We start from the raw sequence: 20534 nt of genomic DNA, 5'->3' as shown, positions 1-20534 counted from the left end.
TTTATGTGCCAGTTAGCAAGAGCACAAGAGGTAAGAAGGAATGCCAATTAATGTGCTCCGGTAACTCAGAAATGGCCTGCGAATTATTTAGTTCTAGAAATTAGTCATTAAAGAAGCAAAGAGGTTGCAACACCAAATGGATGCTTGTTAATTTGGAAAGCACGTGGTGCTTCAGAATCAATGCGTTATGTAGTGGATTGGTTTTGCCACTTACTCAGACTAAGTAGTCCCATTAATTTAATCACCTACCAAACATGCTTGGCTAACATGTTCTTTCTGCCTACTACAGGCAAGCAGGTCCTGGTGAGAAGTGTTGCAGAGCCTGTGTGCTGCATTGGAGCAGGGCTGATCTTGCGCCAAGGCGAGTTTCTCAGCAGCCAGCGAGGTGGGGGCAGGATGGGCTCTGTGTACTAAATGGTACAATGCCTTACGTGAGCAAGTGGTGTGTGGAAGGAGCCGTTTGGTAATCTTACGACACTATGAAGCAGTAAAAGAAAGGATCCCATAATCAGTTTCAATTATTCCAAATATCTGGGGCTCAATTTAATTAAACTTACCCAAATGTGTTTTTTAAAGACTTTCTGCTGTGACAGTATCTTCAGTTACTTGTATAACACCACACACAGGAGAGAAGTGCTATACAGAGAATTCAGCTGAGTCACTGCAGTATCTATCATCTCAGCTTAACCCACTTAATCCACCTGTTCATTAAAACACAAACATACTCTCCAATTAGCTGTAAGGCAATATGAACTGAAAATATTCAGTGTGCTACTGGTCCTTGAACTGTGTGAGCATGTCTCTGCCTAGGGATTTTGGTAAGACCACTCAAACGTTTCATCTTGTTTGGTTAAGGTACATGAAGATCGAATCTTGGCTCAAAGAAGTTGACAGAATTTTGACTTCAGTAGGACCATGGTTTCACCAGACTTCCAGCAACAGTAAGGAAAGTTAGAAAGTGTCCCAGCTGCAGAAATACTTTGCTGTCTTCAAATTCTGAGACTCTCCCTTTTAAAATTTAGAATACCCCACAGTAAGTATTGCAGCATGGTACTTTTTTCCCCCCCAGCTGGTATGAGAGAAAGCATGTCTGTGAGTACGTAAATAGCTAAAAGCAAATAGCTTTAATTGTAGCACAGAAAACCTAAATTGTTCAAGTATGCAAATTTAGTAATTTTTTTTAAAAGCTAAGGTTATGCAAATACGCATTCATGAATCAGCAATGTTTTGCTTAAAAACATGTCCCTTGAAAGACTTTAAAACCAAGTATCATTCAATAGCTTTTAAGAGCGTTATGACAGCCCTTTTATCTGTCATCTTTCTCTGTTCTGCTTGTGTTGCTCTGCGGGGCTGACGCCACAAGCACCGAGAGCCAGTAGCTATTTTGACTGCTCCTTGCCCTTGACTGTTCTATTTTTATCTACACATTCGCATTGCCTGTTCAAGCTTTTTTTTTTTAAAAAAACAGTTTTCCAATACAATTTACACTAATTTACATTATTTAAAGGCAAATTGTGTGCTTTTGGCACCTAAGTTAGGTGGTACAATTTAAAACAAGTATTGGTGTATTAAGATGCATAACCTTGTTCCAGGAAATCAAATGAAGCAGAAATGGTGGTTTTGGCTTCTGAAAAAGCATTGTCTCGCTTCTGGCTCATGCACCCCTGGGTAATGGTAAATTTGATATGTAGTTTTAGTAAAACACAGGAATGGAAAGCTTGGTAACTACTAGAACTATTGCTATATTTCAGCAAATTTGCATAGTGAAGGCAGTTTTATGTTCTGCTTTGTGACTAAAGAGGAATAAAAACAGGTACCAAGTGACTTATAAGCACGGCGATACCTTTGCCTGACCAGGCCCAGACCCACCAAAGACCCGCAGTGCATTACAGAAGCAGAGGCTTGAGCGTTTCAGTTGGCTGGTGAGATTGGGTGCTGCCAACTGCTGGAGGAAGGCTGAAGTTCCTCTGAGGTGTAAACAGCACCTCACTGGGCAGATTTCAAGCTTGGATGAGTACTTCAGGAGACACAAACGTGGCCAAACATAGACAATGCACTCATTTCCAGACCGCAAAGTAGCAACTGCTCTTTTCTGACAGAAGGAAGGTGCCCACTTGAAGCTGTAGGCAAGTTTTTGAAAGAGTGCCTACAAAATTTTTTTCAACAACCATTTGAAAGCAGCCACTGTTCAGCTAAGGTGACTGTAACCACAGCTGAGACAGACAAGTCTGATGAGCACTTGCACTGTGAGGTAACGTGCCATCCCAGCGATAGCCCTTCATACAGCAAATATGCCTGTGTGGGGGATGTTGGCCTTTCAGGCTGCCCACCCAAACCCAGGTCTCTGCTCTTTCAGAAGGGAGGCTTTTGCAGAACTCAGTGGTCTAAATGTTAATCCTGCCTTAAGGACTCCACCTCTGGTTTAATACCCACTACCCTTCCCCGTTCCTTATCTACATGTCATTGACCAAAATTAGGTTATACCAATTTGTTATGTTCTATAGTTCTGAAGATCAAAGTCCCTGGACAGCCTGCCTTGAGGCTCTAGTGATGGTCAGGTTCCTGAGCTATGCTTTAGGGAGACTAAATACAGGTGTGCAAGTAATGCCTTCCTTTTGCTCCACCACCTTGTCCCTTCTCTTAGAGATGCTTTTCATTATGATGTCATTTATTTTCTACTTATGTTAAGATCTTGCAGGATGCACTCTCTTTCTTCTCATTTGTTCTGTATTTTCCCTAATTTTTTATTTGTAAAACTATAAAGGCTCCCTAGAGTTTCAAACAATCATAACTTGCATTTCTACAATGCTTCTCTCTTTAGTTACATTTATTCATGTGTTTCAATTAAAATAGGAACAATGTTACATCAAGATACACATACAGAATATGTTCCATCAGTTTGAAATGTCAATAATTTTAAATATTTTACATGAATTATTTCTTGGTTTCTTACTATCCTTCATTGGTACAAGCATTATGGCACATTTAGAAATTGGGGGACAGGATTCAGTACTGAGAGCGCTGGTGAAATGAAGCCAGTTTGGCTTTGATCTGAAGTAATCTTTCAGGTGTTCCAATATTGTTTATTTCTCAAAACTGATCTTTTTATTATACAAATAGAAGAGATTTTTTTCCTCAGGTTATTATTTTTAGCACATTATATATGATAAGAAGTCAGATTTAAAACATATGTTGGTTGCTTAACCTAACTTTTACTGCGTAAGTTTTTACACCTTTGTAGTGCTATAAATATGACAGCCAGGTACCTACCAGCTCAATGGAAGTGGCAGAGAAGTGCCTATGCCTGCCTGACAGGTAAGAAAACCGAGACAAAGATAATTTTTCGGTATTAATCGCCTGGCTTACACTGACTTCATCACTTTCTTGCCTTTCCCTAGCTTCCAGGCTCCCATCCATTGCTCTAAGCTAGGTTGTCTCAGAATTTCATCACATACTGGGTGTTGGCTGCTGTCAAAGTCCCAATTTACCTTTAGTATGCATGTGTGGAGACATGTAGTAAAGGAAAACTTATCTCCTCCCCCCCCCCCCTTTTCCCCATTAGTTCTTGAAAGAAGTTGAGAAATGCAGAATTTCAAAAAAAAATTAGTAAAAACCACACATCACCTTTCTATTCCCTACATGTGATCTGCAACACTTACACTGTACAGAAAGGTGAGAGGTGCAAAGCATGTCAGATCCACGTGGTTGGTGGAATACAGAGGAGATGGTGAAACCTACAATCTCTCCATTTATGGTTCTTCATGTAAGTAAGAGAAGAAAAGCTTTCCATAAAAATAGAAAAAAAAAAAAAGATGGGAAGTTTACAAAAAACAGAACAGAGGCAGACAAACACCTGAAGATACACTGTACCTGTTCACCTAAGAGAAATCTTTAACCGCTTCTTTACACAAATTACAGCCCCTGTTTTATGTTGTTTTGAGCTAATGGTGTCCTAAAAGAGCATTACTTTTATCAATGTACAGAATTTTACAGCTTTATGAAGTCTGATTACTTGATCCCAAAGCTCCAGCTTCCCCCTGACGAGTAAGTTCAGGAATGGAAGCCAAGTCCTGCTGGCTCTACCAGCTCCCATACGGGTCTAAAGCTCCCCACTGGGGGTTCAGTGGGGTGCAGCCAGCCAGGGTATTCTCCTCCTAAAGCCTCTGCTGGACCCTTTTATTTCCAAAAAGAGGAGAAAAGTAAGAAAAAGAAAATAAATCTCATTAGGAAAAACATCCTGCAGTTTAATTGAAATGGCAAATGCAAAGTTAAAAAAAATTAATAAAAAAGCTACACATCATTAAAGATAAAACAGTAGAATAAATATATATACATATAGCAGTTTTCAAAATAGTCATATCTTAAAATAAAAACATACAACAACTCCCAGGAAAATGACAGGCAATACTAATAAAGACATTCTGTTTAAATACTTGGTATTTTAATTTATGAACATGCACTTTCTCTTCTGTATTTATTACAGGAAAACATGATGTCATGCTGTAAAGTTCTGGTCTTATTCTCTTTTTATTGTTCCTTTGGAAAGAAAAGTGTGTGACTTTTGCTGTTCATTCTACTTCCTTAAACTACTGAATACAGCCGGGTTCTGTGTCCAAAGGGGGAGCAGATCACTACGCAGAATGTTTTACCCTGATGCTGTTCTGGGAAAATGGGGAGCTAAGTTAGATGTGTTGATTTGGACTCAACCTTTTAAAAAACTACTTCGTCATATCCACTTTTGGCAACAAACAAACAGAATGCCTTCACTGATGTTCTATCTTCTCTTCATCTTCTCTTCTTTTTGAAGTTACTGTGTTTTCAGTGTGACATTTGCTTCCATGGGACACTTGCTTCTCGTTCTGATCATGTAAACTGGTAAAGAGCAAGACAATCCTCCCTACCACACAGTTCTGATGCTTTTTGCTGACAGATGTATGACAGGTACAATTTCTGTGCTGTCAAGAGCACAGAAAGTATACTTGTTATTTTACTAACAGTAAGATTCCTGAGATCTAAAAAACAAATCAATACTTCAAATATTAACAATGAAGGTCTTGAACTTTGCATCTTTTAGATGATGGCTCCTCCATCTTCAGTGCTTCTAAACTACTAGAATCCGAGTTGCCCTTATCCAAGACAACAGTGGTACCAGACAGAAGGTACCCTCCCCCTCCGCTCATTGTCAGTTTTGGATGGCTTCGATCTGGTAAGACCTTTAAAAAAAACAAAACCCAAACAAACAAAAAACCCAACAAGCATCTGTAAAAACTCACTCTATATGTGCACATCAAATTGTGTAATTTAAGCTTACAGTGTAAGATGTAATTTTTTTATCCAGCCACCACAACAAACAGCCATTTGGAAAGTGTATTTATCTTTAAAGGGCAAAGTATCTGCATACCGGAAACCAGTTACAGAAATATGTAAGAATACAGGCTGCTGCCTTACTGATTACTTCTTCGTGGCATTTCCAGCAAAGTTATAAAGTCAAGGTCTGTGATACACTGAAGTCTCATTAATGTGTTCAGAACTGGTGCATTTTGCAAGAAACCACAGCTGGTCTTAACAGCATTAAGTAATGCAGTAATTTCCAGTTCTGTCAGTATAATCTTTACATAGCTACCCCCTTAAGGTAAGACACAGCAATGGACCATCACTTTGAGATACATTACACATTTCTGTAAATGCTTTCTCTTTGCTTATGCTTCCTTCTTGCTTTGACTGCCATCACAGGTCTAAGCTGATTTATGTGTATTGTTCCTAACTGCACCCAGACACAGTAGCTGTTGCCAAGCCTAACTTGGGTGAACATCTTCATCTATTAATCTCCTAATCATTCCCAATTTGGTTGCCTGATAATAGTTAGTAATTGTGGCCACCCTTGAATTAAGTCATCCCCTAAACAGTAATTTCTTATGGACTCCAGAAGCTATGGGCAAGGAGAAAGTCAGTAAAATGCAAGAACCTCTTCAGAGGTGGTGAGCTGCTTAGAGATCAGACATGCTTCTGCTCCATAGTTGAGAGGGTACTCCACATTTGCAAACATCTTGTTCCAACAAAGTTAGCCCAACTGACATTTTTCACTGTGGAGACATTGTCCCCTCTCACCTTGTGTTCATTGTTCAGTTCCCAGACTGGAAACTTCTTGTTACTTTAGTTCCAGGAAGCGTGTTATTTGAAGACACTGACTTTTGTAAGTCACCACCATTTGTAATGTTACAAATTTTTTTTTTTTCAGCCATCAAACCAACTGAATGAACACGAGCAGTATTTTGCTACACCTCTCTTATACGACATTAGATTGTCCCTTGCTTTAGGCTAGCCACTAAAGCAGCACAACTATTACATCTGTCAGTGTGCTACAAGTATTTCAGCAAAATGTTTAAATGAAACACTCTGTAAGAAGAAAATAAAGTATTTCCATTTGAAATTGTTGCAATGAAGCTTTACAACTCTTCAGAATATTTTCCCCACTGCTCTCAGGTAAAATACATGCATGAGCTTATACATTGTTTTGGTCAGTCCCAAACCCATATTTTCAGAGAGTGTTTTGCTCCCCAGTATTGCAGTTTTAACAGCCACTTACTGGAATCCTTACCTGGTAGTTTCGTAGCCAGGTTTCAGACAGCTTTAGGTTAATAACACCGCCTCTTTCCCTCAGCTTTGTGTAACATTCTAATAATGGCTTAAAAAAAACCAAACAGTAGGTTATATAGCAGAATAGTCTCAAACTTGAACTGTAACAGCTAAAGTAACATACTTGATTTACCTCTTTATACTGGCAGTAGACAACAAAAGGCCTTGAAGGAGCAACAAATTCCAATAAAGAAAGTAATAAAGGAGTGGGATGAAACTTGCTGGCTACAATTAAGCTGCAGAAGAAATTTCACGTGCATTAGTTTTCTGCTTCTAAAACCTATTCAAGTGACATTCTCTCCTACTTAGCACAGCGATCAATTATAGCTTAAATGTTGCTAATCAGCATGTTTTCATGGCTCTAACAACTCCCCAAATATAAAAACAAATCATGATTTCCTACTTGCATAATTAAGAGGATAAAACACTTGTTCCCTACAGTGCAGTATATTAAACGCATTGCAGAAGCTGTGTTGAGCTCCACAATAATTCTTACAACCCAAGAATTTGCATGCTGCTTTCTCTACCCTAAGACCATTGTCCAAATATAATTTAAATTTTGTGACTGCTAATTGTTGCTTAGAATGTAACCTCAGTCGTGATTCTTTAGACTGGGTAATCTTCATTAAATACAGTTTTATATAAAAAAGTTATTACTTAAAGAGAAAATAATCCCTTAATGGGCATCACTGAAAACCTTTTAAAAATAAATTATGTCCTTGTCAACTTCGTATTTTCTTCTTCATCTTCATTTTAATATCAGATTATAACTCGTGTTTACAGATGCTTAAGATTCTCCACAGGTATCTAGAGTTTTTACCAAAAAAAACCCCCACTGCTAAACTATACTGCAAGAAATGGTTAAGATTCAGTGAGTTAATAAGTTATACTTGTGCAGAAAGAATGGGCTAATTAAACTACTTCTCTAGTATACGGTTACTATATGAAAAGACCCATCAATTGATTAACATTTGTTCTCCAGTAGAATGTACATCACTGGAGATACCATCAAACTTGCCTAACAAAAGGGAGGTAAAAATTGAGGTTCAATTTTCTAAACACAATGGATATAAAGAAGCGAGACAATTTTACAGTTGCTTCTGTTTCAGTTTTCTGCTGGCCATGGCCCTGCAGGCTACAGATTTAACCCTAATTCCAAACCTCAAAAAAATTGTGTTCCAGTAATTAACCAAGTGGACTGTAAAGAAAAAAGACTCCACACTGTGCCTCAGAAGGCTTGGAGTGCTGCACTGACACTGCCAGGAGCTCTGCCAGACAACAGGAAGGTAAGTGAGAGATGAGAGAGACTCTGGAAAATCAAATTCTGTTCTCTCATATGGCAGGACATACTGCTGCCAGCAGGTAGTCTGGCCAGTCGTGAAATTAACGTAATGGGTGAGAGGGGAGAAGGAGGAGGTAGAGGAAGGGCAGGGAAGGGTAGAGAGAGGGGTTGTGGTCTAATTCTGAACACATGGAGTGTCTATAAACCAGTTTCTGCTTTCACTGTATCAGAAAAACTTAATAGTCTATCTTCAAAAAGTCTTCTTTAGAAGAATACCAAATCCCCAATGAATTGTCTTCCTTTTCTCCCCCTCAAAGACCTATGACAGGCTTCAACTCTCATGAATGGAATTAACAAATAGATCTAGTACAAGCAATGTTTTACCAGGTAACAGCACAGAAGACATAAACGTTGTACAATTCAGGACCTCAAGAAGCAATTCTCCTACAGTTGATGCCCATCTTTACCTAACAACCAGTTTTTTACTCTGACAGTTAAGTCCTAATCTTTCTCCCCATCTCCAATGTTAACCAGCTTTTACCTATCCTTCTGCTGTTTCTCTCTTGCAAAACAAAACAAAATAAAATCCTAACTTCCCTGCCTACTTCTACTCACGTGCCAAGTCATTAGCTCGAAGCATTTCTTTATTCCATGCCAATTTTTCCTGGCTTAGCAGTGTATGTACCCTGTGGTTCTTGATCTAAACAAATGGCGGGCTATAAAAGGCAGATGACTAAAGAAAGGTGATTCTTACTGAGCCATCTGGGACAGTGCCTTCAGGCAACCATAAACTTCTCTTCCCCCCCCATCATGCTGAAGGCTTCCTAAAGCAAGAAATCACTCATCCCTTCAAGCATATAATTTGTTACAGCCTTCACGCATTACAAAGGACAAAAGAAGTATGCAAGTGATTGACAACAAATGAACAAGAGACAAATATTAAATAGGCTTCCCTGAACTCGATCAACAACCGAATATACTATTTTACATTACAGGAAGAATCAAGTGAAGTCAAACATTAATTTTTGCTTTGCCAGACTATGCACAGACATCAATTATAATGATGGGTGCAGGGGACAGCGGTAAAACCAGCACAAAACACTACCACTGTTGAGGCAGCTTAATGGTCATCCACAGGCATCACCAGTGGTGCTGCTGCTGCCAAACAGATGTGCAGTACTTTTACAAACCTCCTTTAACATTTTATTGCTTCAGAGAACACAGAATGACCTGCCTCTGCATCTTTACAGAAAATGCTAATTCTGTGACTTGAATATGCTAGATGAGATATACTAAAATATGAATGAGCATGAGTTAAAACATTTCATAATAGTAAAACCAAAAATTACACAAGCATTTAAACATAACCAATAAATGTGTATTAAAATTTATCTGAGCAGAACAGCTTTATTCCCAGTGAGCCAATATTCTTAGGAGGAAAAAATTAATATGAATGTTATTAAATGAATTAAATCAATGCTAGTTGATTAACTCAAATCACTCCAGCATTTACTAAGAACATCATGAAAAAGTCGCAACCACCAAATGCTCTTGCACTATTGTGGGGCTGAATTTCTAGGAGTATGTTTATTGTATTTGTTTTAAACGTCTGATATTAAATCTTAATGTGAAATTGTTCCTTGGGAACAATCAATCCTGGCTAAAGCAGGTAAAATGAAGTTATGTGTTTTTCCTGTGTAAAAAAAGAAATGAGTTTCTAAAAACAAACCAACCAACCAAAGCCCCAAAACAACAAACTTAGTTTCAATTTAATAAACTTAAAACCTGAGGTTCTGCTTTGCCAGTTAGAATCTTTTGATTTTTATTGTCAGTCATTTAAATTCTACCTGGATTCTGTTTCTCTTTGGATAGAATAGATTTTTTTTTTTTAAAGTTTACTCACAGCTAGTCAGGAAACTATGACTTTTACATTATGACATTTCAAAACATTTAAATAACAGAAAAAAGCTCAACCAGAACCAAACAAGACCCCCCCACACACCTGGGTTGACTGCTTGCTTGTAAATATTAAGAAAAAAATTATGGTATTTTTCAAACAAAGCTTTTATTTGTTTCAAAGGAAATTATTTTCCGTAGATGTGTTTTCAAGCAGAAGACCTTTCTGATTACAAACAAACTCACCCATCAGCATTCTTCTCTCTCAACAAAGCAGCAGTTTCTATTAGCTTTTTCCTTCTCTCCCATTGTTTTCTTTGCTTTTCCCGAACCTTTGAACAACAAAACAAAGAGTTTGCACTTTAACTGGTAATTATATATTAGATCACTATTGCATGGACTGAATTTTCATTTTTTGCATCTTAGGTGGCTTAATGAAAGACAAAAGACAACTTCCAGAGTTCCATTTTAACACCTGAATAAGCTGTATTTCAGCATGTCTCATTCAGACGGCAGAATTTTAAGTATATAGACATTGTAAAATTTGAATAGCCACAACAAATATTCTTACATTTTCTTTATTTTCTTTTTCTTTGTTCTCTTTAAATTCTACATCTTCAGTGTTAATGTCCATTGTTTCTTGCTCTTCTGTTTGGCTGATCTCCATAGCTGCTTCAGTAGCAGATTCCTCTTCTGCTTCCTGTAGGGAAATCTGCTTCTCATCAGTCAATCCATTGCTTTCTTCTTCCAGTAGCACATTATCTTCAGGTTCTGAAGGCAGAGTCTCTGTAGAAAATGTCCCAGAGAGGAGACTATCCACTTTGCTGAGAGGAAATTCATGAAGATTATCGAAAAAAAGTTTTGGAAATCCAAAACAACTGGTAGCAGCTCTAACAGGTCCTCCTCCTGGATACATCTGAATAATGGATCCATAGCCTATGAGAGCAAAAGAATCAAAAACACACTGGAAAGCTAGAATTTCTTAAATAGAATATTTAAGCAAAAATGCTTAAATGAAGCATTCATTTAAGAATACATAAGTAAATTGCCTGCTCTTAATCTAATCTTCATCAAATTTAACAGGCTGCTAAAGTATGCCTCAAGGTAGAAAATCTTTATTGGAAGGACAACAGTTACTGCAACTCAAAAGGACAAGGTAACTCAATTATGCATGTATTAAACATGTATTTAGGATTAGCACAGAACGTATAGGCAGTGGCAAATTGTTAGAAAAGCTAATTTAATTAAGATTTAAAAGACAAATTTTCTACAGTATGTGTTACTTAGAACCATGGAGTGGTTTTGATTAAAAAAAAAAAAAAAGAAGCTAATTTAAGCAGCATTAATAGGCAAAAAATTTCTTCAACATCCAGACTCTAAAGGAAGAGATGTCAGATGTTTAAACATACTAAAAAGAACTTTTCAATAGTTATATTGAAATTGCATCTTACTTAATTTACTTCAGAAAGTATCCCTATGGCCAAAAGTTGCTGAAACAAAACCCATTTATAATACAACTGCCTGTGTGCTTCTCAGTCAACAGACAACACATCTGGGTGCACAACATTACATCACACTTCCTACCTTTCTGGGCTTCTGGAATATAATTGTCACCTCTGTCTAACGTCTTTGAATGATTTATGATTAAACTAATTAACTGAGTTTGAGAAATAAAAAACCAGGTCAAACTTCTCCTATAATATGCTCAAGAAAATGTCACATACTACTTTTAAACTACACGTTTTGCAGACATTAAATCTCTGGCGCAGTGAACAAGAGGAATGACAACATTTTCAGTGCTGCGGGCTGTCTGAATTCCAGTGTTAGTATTCCTGTTTTCTGCCATTCACTTTCCCGGACTTCCCAGGAGCCTGGGAAGAATCTGCATACAAGCTGCTTACAGTCTTTTCTGAACACAATGTCATTATGCTGAGACAGAAACTAAATGTACAGCGATATCAACTTTAATCTTTTTTTTTTTAAATAGTGAAAAATAGATCCAACTGAAATATGCAAAATACAGCTTTCTCCAATGGAAAAATAAGTATCTCTTTGAATACTGGAGACAGTAAAAGTAGATTTTAAAAACTGAGGAAAGTATTTTGAGTACTGCCTTTTAAAGGTATCAGAGATGCGTATTTCTTAAGTTTCAAGTATGGCCTCAGTCTGTACATTACCAAAGCTACCATGTTACTTACCTCCCATTCGCTCCATCACCGCACCCAGCACAAGGCCTGCACACGTTTCCATTACAATCATCTTGTTGCCAGCACGGATGTTTCCTAAAGTCAACATCTGAGCTAGGGTGTCATATCGCAAGTGGCTAGAAGACAAAGGGTTTTAAGAAATATCAAGTTAGTTTTCTTAGAGTTAGAAATACTACGTATCAGCTCAGGAGCCTGTCAAAAAAAGTTGGATTACAGGTAGGTTTTCAGGAACAGCATAGTGGTCTTCAGAGTCACCATGCAGAGCAGAAAATTACAATTAACCATCTGATAATAAAGAAGGACTAGAACCAGAGCCAACAAGAAACTAGCAGGGCATAGCAAAAGTAGGATATGAAGTAGGGTGTACATACTTAAGTGGACATCACATGCCGTGTCAGTCACACAAAATATTTTTAAACTTTTCTTTTTTTTGTTGTTTTCTCTGACATGTCAGTTTGGTAAAGAACAAATGGTATTTGAATGCATTTTCTAATCCAGTAATGTATTCTTTGTGATTTTCATCTGTTTGGCAGTAGCACGCACCACCTGCAATCCAGGATCAAAACCTAACTACTGACTATAGCACATGCACTGAAGAGACTTGGTGATGGCCAAGGAAATCACAACTGATCTTAATAGAAAAATAAAGCCAAGTGAAGGAGATGGAGGAAGGAGAAGGAAAAAGGTTTGAGAAGCCTTAAATAACATAAATTTCAGGTTTTCAAGCTCAGCTTCTTATTAATTAAAAATAATAAATCAGTCCATCTTAAACAATGTCTGTAACAATGTATCATTTAATTTAGGTAAGAGAAAAATCAAATGCCGCTAGATCTCTGCTGTCATTGCCCCCCCACTCCCACCCCTGAATGTTAACTCCATGTTTTTAAACTCTCGAGACTTCTGATTGAAGAAGATTTTGAATCCCTAACACGTTAAAGACAAAAACCCCTGCTTCTGATAGGTGGCTTGTTATTTTGATTACTGAGCCAGAAAAGAGATGATATGCCACTGACCAAAACCAGGTAAGAGATACCTCTGAAAATGCAAGAGCCTCTGCCTACATAGGTAATTAGCAAGATGGTGGTGGTAGGGAAATTTGGTAAAAGTTGATGCTGCATGCAAAACAGTTTTCCTCTTTGCTGTAATAGCATATTGATTCGTTTTCTATATCACATTATTTTTCATGAATTTGCAATCTTTCCATTAACAGGAAAAAAAGAAGAAATGTGAGTATTGTATTCTGACGGTGTGCTCCCTGCCCCCCCCCAACCTGACCTGTATATCCCATAACCCTGCTCAAGTGATAATCACCAGTGGGGGTCGTAACGGATGCATCCAGTCATGTGGATTCGGGGGAGACAGATAACAACACGATAGCCAAGGGCTAATTCGAGCAATGCACCCATCTAACCACCATGCTGGTCAATGTCCGACTCAAGCCAAATTTGGAAGAAACTAACATCTGTACTCAGTATGTAAATTATCTTACTCCATAAATAGCAGACAGCCCGGGGCCCATTGAGCTCTCCTACATGGCAGCAGACTGAATGCCAGGATCTCCCCTTGAGTAGGGACACCTCTCAAGGTTACTTCTCGAGGCTGAGGGAGTCCTTGCCACAACAGATTCTCGGTAAGTGATTAAAAGCATGCTAAACTTTAAAATCTTAGCTAAGTGATGTAAAGGATTGATTGCATGTATATAATCCTTTAGATATAAACTGTTGACCAAGTCTGGGACTAGGAGTGGATCCAGCTGCACCTAGACTCCTCTCTGAGGAGTTTAGAATGCAAGGGGATCTGCTCTGAACCTTGTGACTCGACAGGAGGGTCTCCCTGACAGTTTTGTCTGGCCCTGTCCTCTATGCAGTAAATAATCAAGCGTACCTTGCTATAGAATCTTGTTAAACCACTGATGCATTTACTATCAAACCTTGTTAAATTGCTATTTTATATCAATAAATATATTGCTACTTCTCCCTTACAAGCAAAGTGCATCACTCCATCTGCGACATATATACTCTGGTATAATACAGGTATTTTGAAAATATTAAAATATCTTTCTGTTACAATTTGAAAAAAGAAACAAAACGAAAACTTACTTAATTTTTCCAGGTTCCCTTGCATAATACATTGTTGAAAGAATGCGAGTGGATGGTTTCACAATTGTAATAACTGCCTCATATCTGTAAGAAACACATAGTAATAGTCTTATTTCAAGCTCAACAAATTAGAGAACTACTAAGTATTTTCCACATTTTAAAATTCACTTACTTTCTTCTCTTCTTCTTTATGTATTTATCTTGAGCAAATTCTGTTTTGTCTCTGAATGTTGTACTGTTCTCTATTAACTGTTGAACTATTTCCTTGGAAGAGACAGTTTATTTTTATTATAGCTGGTATTTATTTCTCATTCATTTCATATATAGTATTTTTAAAAAAAAAAAAACTAAAAATATTTTCTTCCAGTAAAGGCATGTATAACATTAACTTCTATTGGCATTAATGGCAAAGTAAATTTCTATTAATCAACATGACAAGCGAGGCACTACCCTGACTATGTGCAGGAATTTAATCATATACTTCTGTCTCTAGGTGTCCTTTTTAACTACATAATGCCAGCATAAAAATGATAAACTGAAAATGGTTATCCTGGAAATGGGGTATTTTGTGGGGAAAGAGTCTGGTAGGTGCCAGAACTAACCCATGAGAGAGGGCAGACCTGTATGGCCAGAAATGAAGAAAAAGGAGGATTATTCCTTTCAGCATCAGCAAGTCGTTATTTCAGCCCTTACTGTGAAGCCTTAGTACCTAAATATTCTTATCCCATGCTGAATGTGAATGACACTACCCTGCTTCCTCTAAGTGATTAGCTACTTTCAATTATCCTGTATTTACAATGAGGCAGAGTTATGTTTATTGTCAGTTATTATGGCACAATTGACATATATTCTGTCAGTGTAACATTCCCTATAGTAACTGGATTGCATGACAGTACCCCAAGTCCTGTGTGAAGCTATACAGGCAAAAATATCTTACAAAAACAAAACAAAACAAGGAACCTGATGTCATATGTAATATTTACTTTAATCCAGCTCCTGCCTTCCTCTTTGGGTCTCTTGTCTGACTTTAGCATCTCTATCTCTGCGGGTATCTTTTTTCCATCTTGTGCTAGTTCTTCCCCTATACTCTGGATACTTATCAGACACCTCCCTTACCCCACTTAATTCTGTCTGTCTCCCAAATTGTGCTAGGCTCCTGTACCAACTCCTTGCATGATGTCAAACTCCTTAGCATTTACAATTTCCTACAATACTCCTGCTGACTTCTTCCTTCTCCAGCTCACAGGTTTTCCTAGAATTCCAGTTTTTGTTTCCTGGTTTCCTTGTTCTAATCTCCTCCCTTTGACAATCCAACTCTTCCTCATACTTTTGGGTTCCAGCTGGAGGGATCACTAAGACCTCCAACAAAAAAAAAAATTTCCACTGCTCAGGGTTTGTCTCCATGCCTGCAAGACAAGAACAAATGCTGCAGAGTGCTATTTTGGTTGTTTAGTAGTTTAATTAGTAGTTTAATTGCTAAAATTGTAAGTTTCTATTAAACGTGTAGGAAAAGCAATAGTATAATCCAGCCTCACAGGAGTTTGGAGAGGGTGGTGGTGAGGAATGACAAAAGAAGTATTTTCAATGCGGACACTGCCTCTCCCATTGCACTTTAAGAATCTGCTCCAAAATACAGCAGTGCAAGTACTTCTCACTTGCTATTGCTGCTTTTCAAGCCATTATTTCTTAAAGTCCTTCAAACACTTAAAATGTGTTATTAATGGTGTGAAACAGCATATCTTTCTTTTTTTGCCTTATTCTTGGAAAAAGTTAAATGCCGTGTCTTGGTTGTTTTGTTGGGTTTTTTTGTTCCAGTAAAATTTACAGTGGGGAAACTGGGGAATATTTCTCTAGGGTAAGCAAAAGCCAAAAGGAAGCTGCAGAACTATACAATGCCCTGGGAATACAGGCCACTTCATGTCTTCATCCTAACACCTATCCCTCAGGACCTGGGAAGATTTGGAAAGTGATGGGAAATCAAACCCCATTAACACCAAGGTTGGTTTATTTCAAATAACAATCATCTCTAAACTGAGCTTGCATCACAAAGACATGCCATTCACAAACACAAGTTCAGATTTTACCAGACATTTATGGAAGACTAATATTTATTGCTGCTAATATAACACAGTCTAAAATGAATATCCAGCTACAGTTCAGAAACCAGAGTTAACAAAAGTAGGCTATTTCAATAACCTAAATAAAAGTATGGTAGATATATGGCACAGACATGCTGAGGACATACAGAAAAGCCAGAGTGATCCTGCCACGGCTAATGAGAACAAATAGAAACCGTCAAAGCTATCAGACCGATTAGTACATTCTTCTCAAAGAGATAACACAACGAGCAGCACAACCATGGAAACAGAAGAGACAGCATTCTAAACTCCTTGGACCCATCCATTATTAAGCAGGCAAAAGCAGAACAGCAAGATGCAAAGAGATGAACTTGATGTAAGCATGAGCAATTTCTTATTTTTATTAGAAATGGTAAACCAAAGATGAGAGAGAATTTTGCCTGGTAACATGTGCAGAACAGAACTGGCTGCAATGGTTTATTAACATTTAAGATGGCCTCACTTCTTTTTGACAAAGTGCAGGGTAAAAACCAATCCCTTTTCGAACAGAACAGAACTGATCTCTTGAGAATATTCCTAGCTTTTGAGGTACAGATAAAACACAGGCATCGTGTGTTTGGTAGGTTCCGCCTAGAGGCCCAGTGATAGTACATTTGTTACATAGTGTTATTTGTTAATGCTTCGGTGTTTATCCATAATCCTTTCCTACACCTTTGATAGTTTAATTATTGCACGATTTTCATATGTCTGTAACGCAGAAACAGTATTTTCAATCTTACAGACAAACAAAGCTAAAAGGTGATTATGCAAGCTGTATTTCCTTAACGGAACAGTATTTCTTTTTGTCTGTTATGACTTCTGATGCCATAAAAATTCATACTTTACTCTCTATTGACAAAGTTGCCAACCTTACATGAAGTTTTCTCTGAAGATAGCCTTTGCATTTTTGTAAAAACAAATCTTTAGGAAAAACATGACTTGAGCAGAAGAACAAAGAAAAAGCACCAAAATCTACGCACCCATAAAAAGAATAGCCTATTTCATAAACTAAAATATAACCATCAAGGTAGCACAGAAATGACACCAAAACCTTATTTTTACCTGTCCTTTAATACCCTTGTCCTTCAAAGCCTTTATGTCATCATGAGTCAGTTTTTGAGACTTTCCATCGTCAACTATGTTACGATTATCTGTACCTGCTTCTTTTGTTTCTAAAGGAAAAGGATATAGATTTGTAAAATCTAGCTCTAAATATCTTTAAGTTGAAGAAACATGATTTTAGTTTCACAGAAAGCAGACTTCTCAGAATTAAACCCACATGCTTCATGGCCTTGCAAATTATTGCCTAAGCAATCAGTAAAATGTAATATGTAAAATACACCTTAATATATGTATTTTCACCCAAACTAAGATTCAAATTTTCTCCCATATTAAAAAGCTTATTTGTTACAGGGCTAGTGAAACAGCAGATCAAGACAAAACCATGCACTTTTATGACAGAAAGAATATAAGTAACGTTAAGTTAACAAATGATTAATAGAAAGCTTTTCCATCATCTTTGGTATTATCAAAGAAACAAATTAATTGGAACTCGTTTTTCCAAATACCAGTCAATCCTCTGTAATACCTGTGGTAGTCTCTTCCACCTCTTGTTTTGGCTGGAGGTTTCCACCACTGGTTACTTCAAACGTAGTTCCATAAATATGTCCGATGGCATTATCCAGATAGAACCACTGCTTCTCAAAAATAATTTTTCTGAAATAATAAAAAAGTTAATGATATTAAAAGCATTATTTATACTATGTCTGAAACGCACAAACTAAACTATAGCTTCATATATGCCATTTTAACCTATATCCTTGAAGAAAACCAGGACAAGCATAAAAAGTGAAATGCTAACTACTATTAAACACAAAACTACATTAAACTGAAACTGGTTAGAAAAAGAACAAAGAACTTAAATCAAGCGTACAGTAAGAAATCTTTTTTTTTAGTTCAAAAGAATTCTAAAAATCGCAGATAAAACAAGGATATAGCACTTGAATTGTATAGTACCATTGTTGACAGAGAAAGTCAGAACAAGGCAAGGAATGAAAATAATCTAAAGTATATTAAATCTGGACTGGGTCATGCAGATTAGTGCAAAAAGATGAGCATGAACCTGTATTTTGCAGAGCTCCTTTGAAATAACATTTGCCAAAAGACTATGAAGAAAACAGACAGCAGAATGTCTTGTAATCTTAGAAATGTTTAATAAAAAAAAAAAAGGGGGGGGGGATTTTATTATCCCTTTCATTTTGGTTGCACTAAGGGAGGTTTGCATTCTTCCTTCTTCAGACAAAACAGGATCCACAAAGCCTTTAACTTTCAGGCTGACCTACAAAGGTTTCCTTGTTGACCAGAGAAATACCGATCTTGTCAAATGAAACGGGTACCAATGTATATGCCACACTCACATCTGAATCAAAATATAATATGAGCTCTTATTATACTGATTATACTCATCACTAATTCTGAAGCTAAGCAAAAAGGTTGAGTTCTTTGTTATTTCCAGTTTTCTACTGACTGAAGTACACAATTCATGCATACATTTTACATATAATATTACTTATACTCCCAAATACAATCCAGAATTTAAATAAAGCATAAGAATAAAGTTTTGTCAGAGACATTACCAAATCCTCTTAATAAAAAATTAAGAACATTATAGTTGCTCCTGTAAAGTCTATTAATTCCTGCCAACCCAGATTTTAAAATAATAAATGACTATAAAAGACTTGAAATGACTGAAAATAATTTAAATGGACAAGAAGTCGTGTGCATGTGCTCAAATTTCATTCTGATGACCATTCTAAACAGAATATCCAACCACAGCTATTGTCACATATTCTTGGAGTGTCCTCACCCTCATCAGATTATAGAAAAGGAAAAATTAATGTAAAAGTTATTTAATTTCCCGTGGCAATATTTACTCTTTGACTTTTTTTTCTTTCTTTTGTGATAGGGGTTTTAAACAAAAACTGAAGAGGGACCTAATGCACAGATCTTGGCAGTGCTCTGCAGGCTAACAGAGTAACTACCTGATTTTGGTGCCAGATTCTACTGGTGAACATTAAGCCTGTCAATAACCAGTATTCCCAAATTCCTAGGTCTGAGCTATGCCATTTTTAAACCAGTCTCATTCAAGCATAGTACCTTTAAATCTCCATGCTACTGAATCAGATGTCTGGCCACATTACCCAATACTGACTTCTACACATTGGTCTATAAAATTGTCTGCTGCAAGGGGAAGAGCCCAGGCTGTGTCCACTGATTATAGTATTTCCTGCTGGGGTGCAGGCGCTTCTTGCTATGCCAGTTGGCCTAGGAAAAAGAAATAGGAGACCTTTCATAGCATCCTCTCCAAAGCAGTAATTATCCAGAACCCACAGCTAGCGTCTTCCTACAGTCTAACACCAATGAGAACACTGAAGCCAATCCCTATTAACAAAGCAATGCCGCATCTCGCAGAAATTACATTCCACAGCGAGATAAGTATGACGAAGATATGCTTTTCAGGCTGCTGCACCTTTTCTCCTCTTCAATCGGCACCAGTTTGACAACGACAAGAAAAAAACATCTTAAATATCTTTCAAATTCTTACAAGAAACGCAGCCAGGAGATCTTCCGGGTTTTTTTTGGTCATAGGAACTGAGGCGGCATTAAAATCTTTCACGCTGCCTATCACATCGGCCTAGCGAGGCCGTTATTTCTGATTGGCACCGCACTAAAGCTGTGGGTCACATCGGCACCCCCCTTCCCTCAGGCGGGGCCGCCCGACGACCGTCGGAGTCTCCTCACGAGAGGGTGGGGAGAAGGGAAGGCGGAAACCTCGGTCGAGGGAGAGATGACAAGCGAGATCGAAAGCCCCGGACCGGCCCCTCACCTCCTCCTCAGCACGGGTACGGCTTTGAAGACGTCGTCCCGCTTCAGGACGGCGCAATCACCCTCACAAATGCGCGGGCCCGGACTCCTGCCGTCCTCCATCGCCGCCGCCGCTCGTGCGCTTCCCGTCGCGGGCGTGGCCAGTGCGCACGCGCCGCTCGCCCGCCAATGGCAGAGCGGGCGCGGGGGGGAGTGGCGGCGCCTGCGCAATGAAGCACTACTCGCCAAAGCGAAGGGCGAGTGGGCGGGGTGAGACCCCCTCGGAAGGGCAAGAGCCGGCCAATGAGGGAGGGCGAGCCGCTCCCCTCCCCCCGCTCCATGGCAACGCCATATGCTCCCTCGTGATTGGTTGCGGCGCCGGAAGGAGCGTATCGGCGCCAAAATAGAACTCTGAGAGGAGGTACGAACGCCC

The 20534-nt window shown here is 38.2% G+C and overlaps 1 protein-coding gene across 4 annotated transcripts; it reads right to left on the bottom strand.

The window, feature by feature from the left end:
- Positions 1 to 3621: 3621 nt before the first annotated feature.
- On the bottom strand, positions 3622 to 20269 carry TRMT6 (tRNA methyltransferase 6 non-catalytic subunit). Of its 4 annotated transcripts, XM_075035613.1 has the most exons (12): positions 20124 to 20264; positions 19394 to 19561; positions 17826 to 17953; positions 17300 to 17409; positions 14293 to 14384; positions 14121 to 14204; positions 12013 to 12137; positions 10386 to 10750; positions 10061 to 10146; positions 6770 to 6872; positions 6599 to 6685; positions 3622 to 5213 (listed from the first exon to the last, which is right to left on the bottom strand). In XM_075035613.1, exons 6-12 carry the CDS (start codon positions 14150 to 14152, stop codon positions 5040 to 5042), a joined length of 972 nt encoding a protein of 323 aa, XP_074891714.1. In that variant the 5' UTR covers positions 14153 to 14204; positions 14293 to 14384; positions 17300 to 17409; positions 17826 to 17953; positions 19394 to 19561; positions 20124 to 20264; the 3' UTR covers positions 3622 to 5039. The 4 variants fall into 4 exon arrangements, with proteins under 4 accessions (XP_074891714.1, XP_074891713.1, XP_074891715.1 ...); XM_075035612.1 differs by lacking the exon at positions 19394 to 19561 and having other exon boundaries at positions 20124 to 20269; XM_075035614.1 differs by lacking the exon at positions 17300 to 17409.
- Between the last annotated feature and the right edge of the window lie 265 nt (positions 20270 to 20534).

The sequence above is a fragment of the Buteo buteo genome, chromosome 9 (assembly GCF_964188355.1).
Source record: "Buteo buteo chromosome 9, bButBut1.hap1.1, whole genome shotgun sequence".
Lineage (NCBI taxonomy): Eukaryota > Metazoa > Chordata > Aves > Accipitriformes > Accipitridae > Buteo > Buteo buteo.
This window is presented reverse-complemented; position numbering and strand designations above follow the sequence as displayed.

Bases quoted from the DNA above. Each gene is read 5' to 3' on its own strand.
- TRMT6 (XM_075035612.1), bottom strand. From the start codon at position 20,224: ATGGAGGACGGCAGGAGTCCGGGCCCGCGCATTTGTGAGGGTGATTGC. The intron at 17,954-20,123 runs GTGAGGGGCCGG...TTATTATTTCAG, and splicing joins GTACCCGTGCTGAGGAGGAG to AAAAATTATTTTTGAGAAGC. The intron at 5,214-6,598 runs GTAAGGATTCCA...TTTTTTTTAAAG, and splicing joins CCTGGCTACGAAACTACCAG to GTCTTACCAGATCGAAGCCA.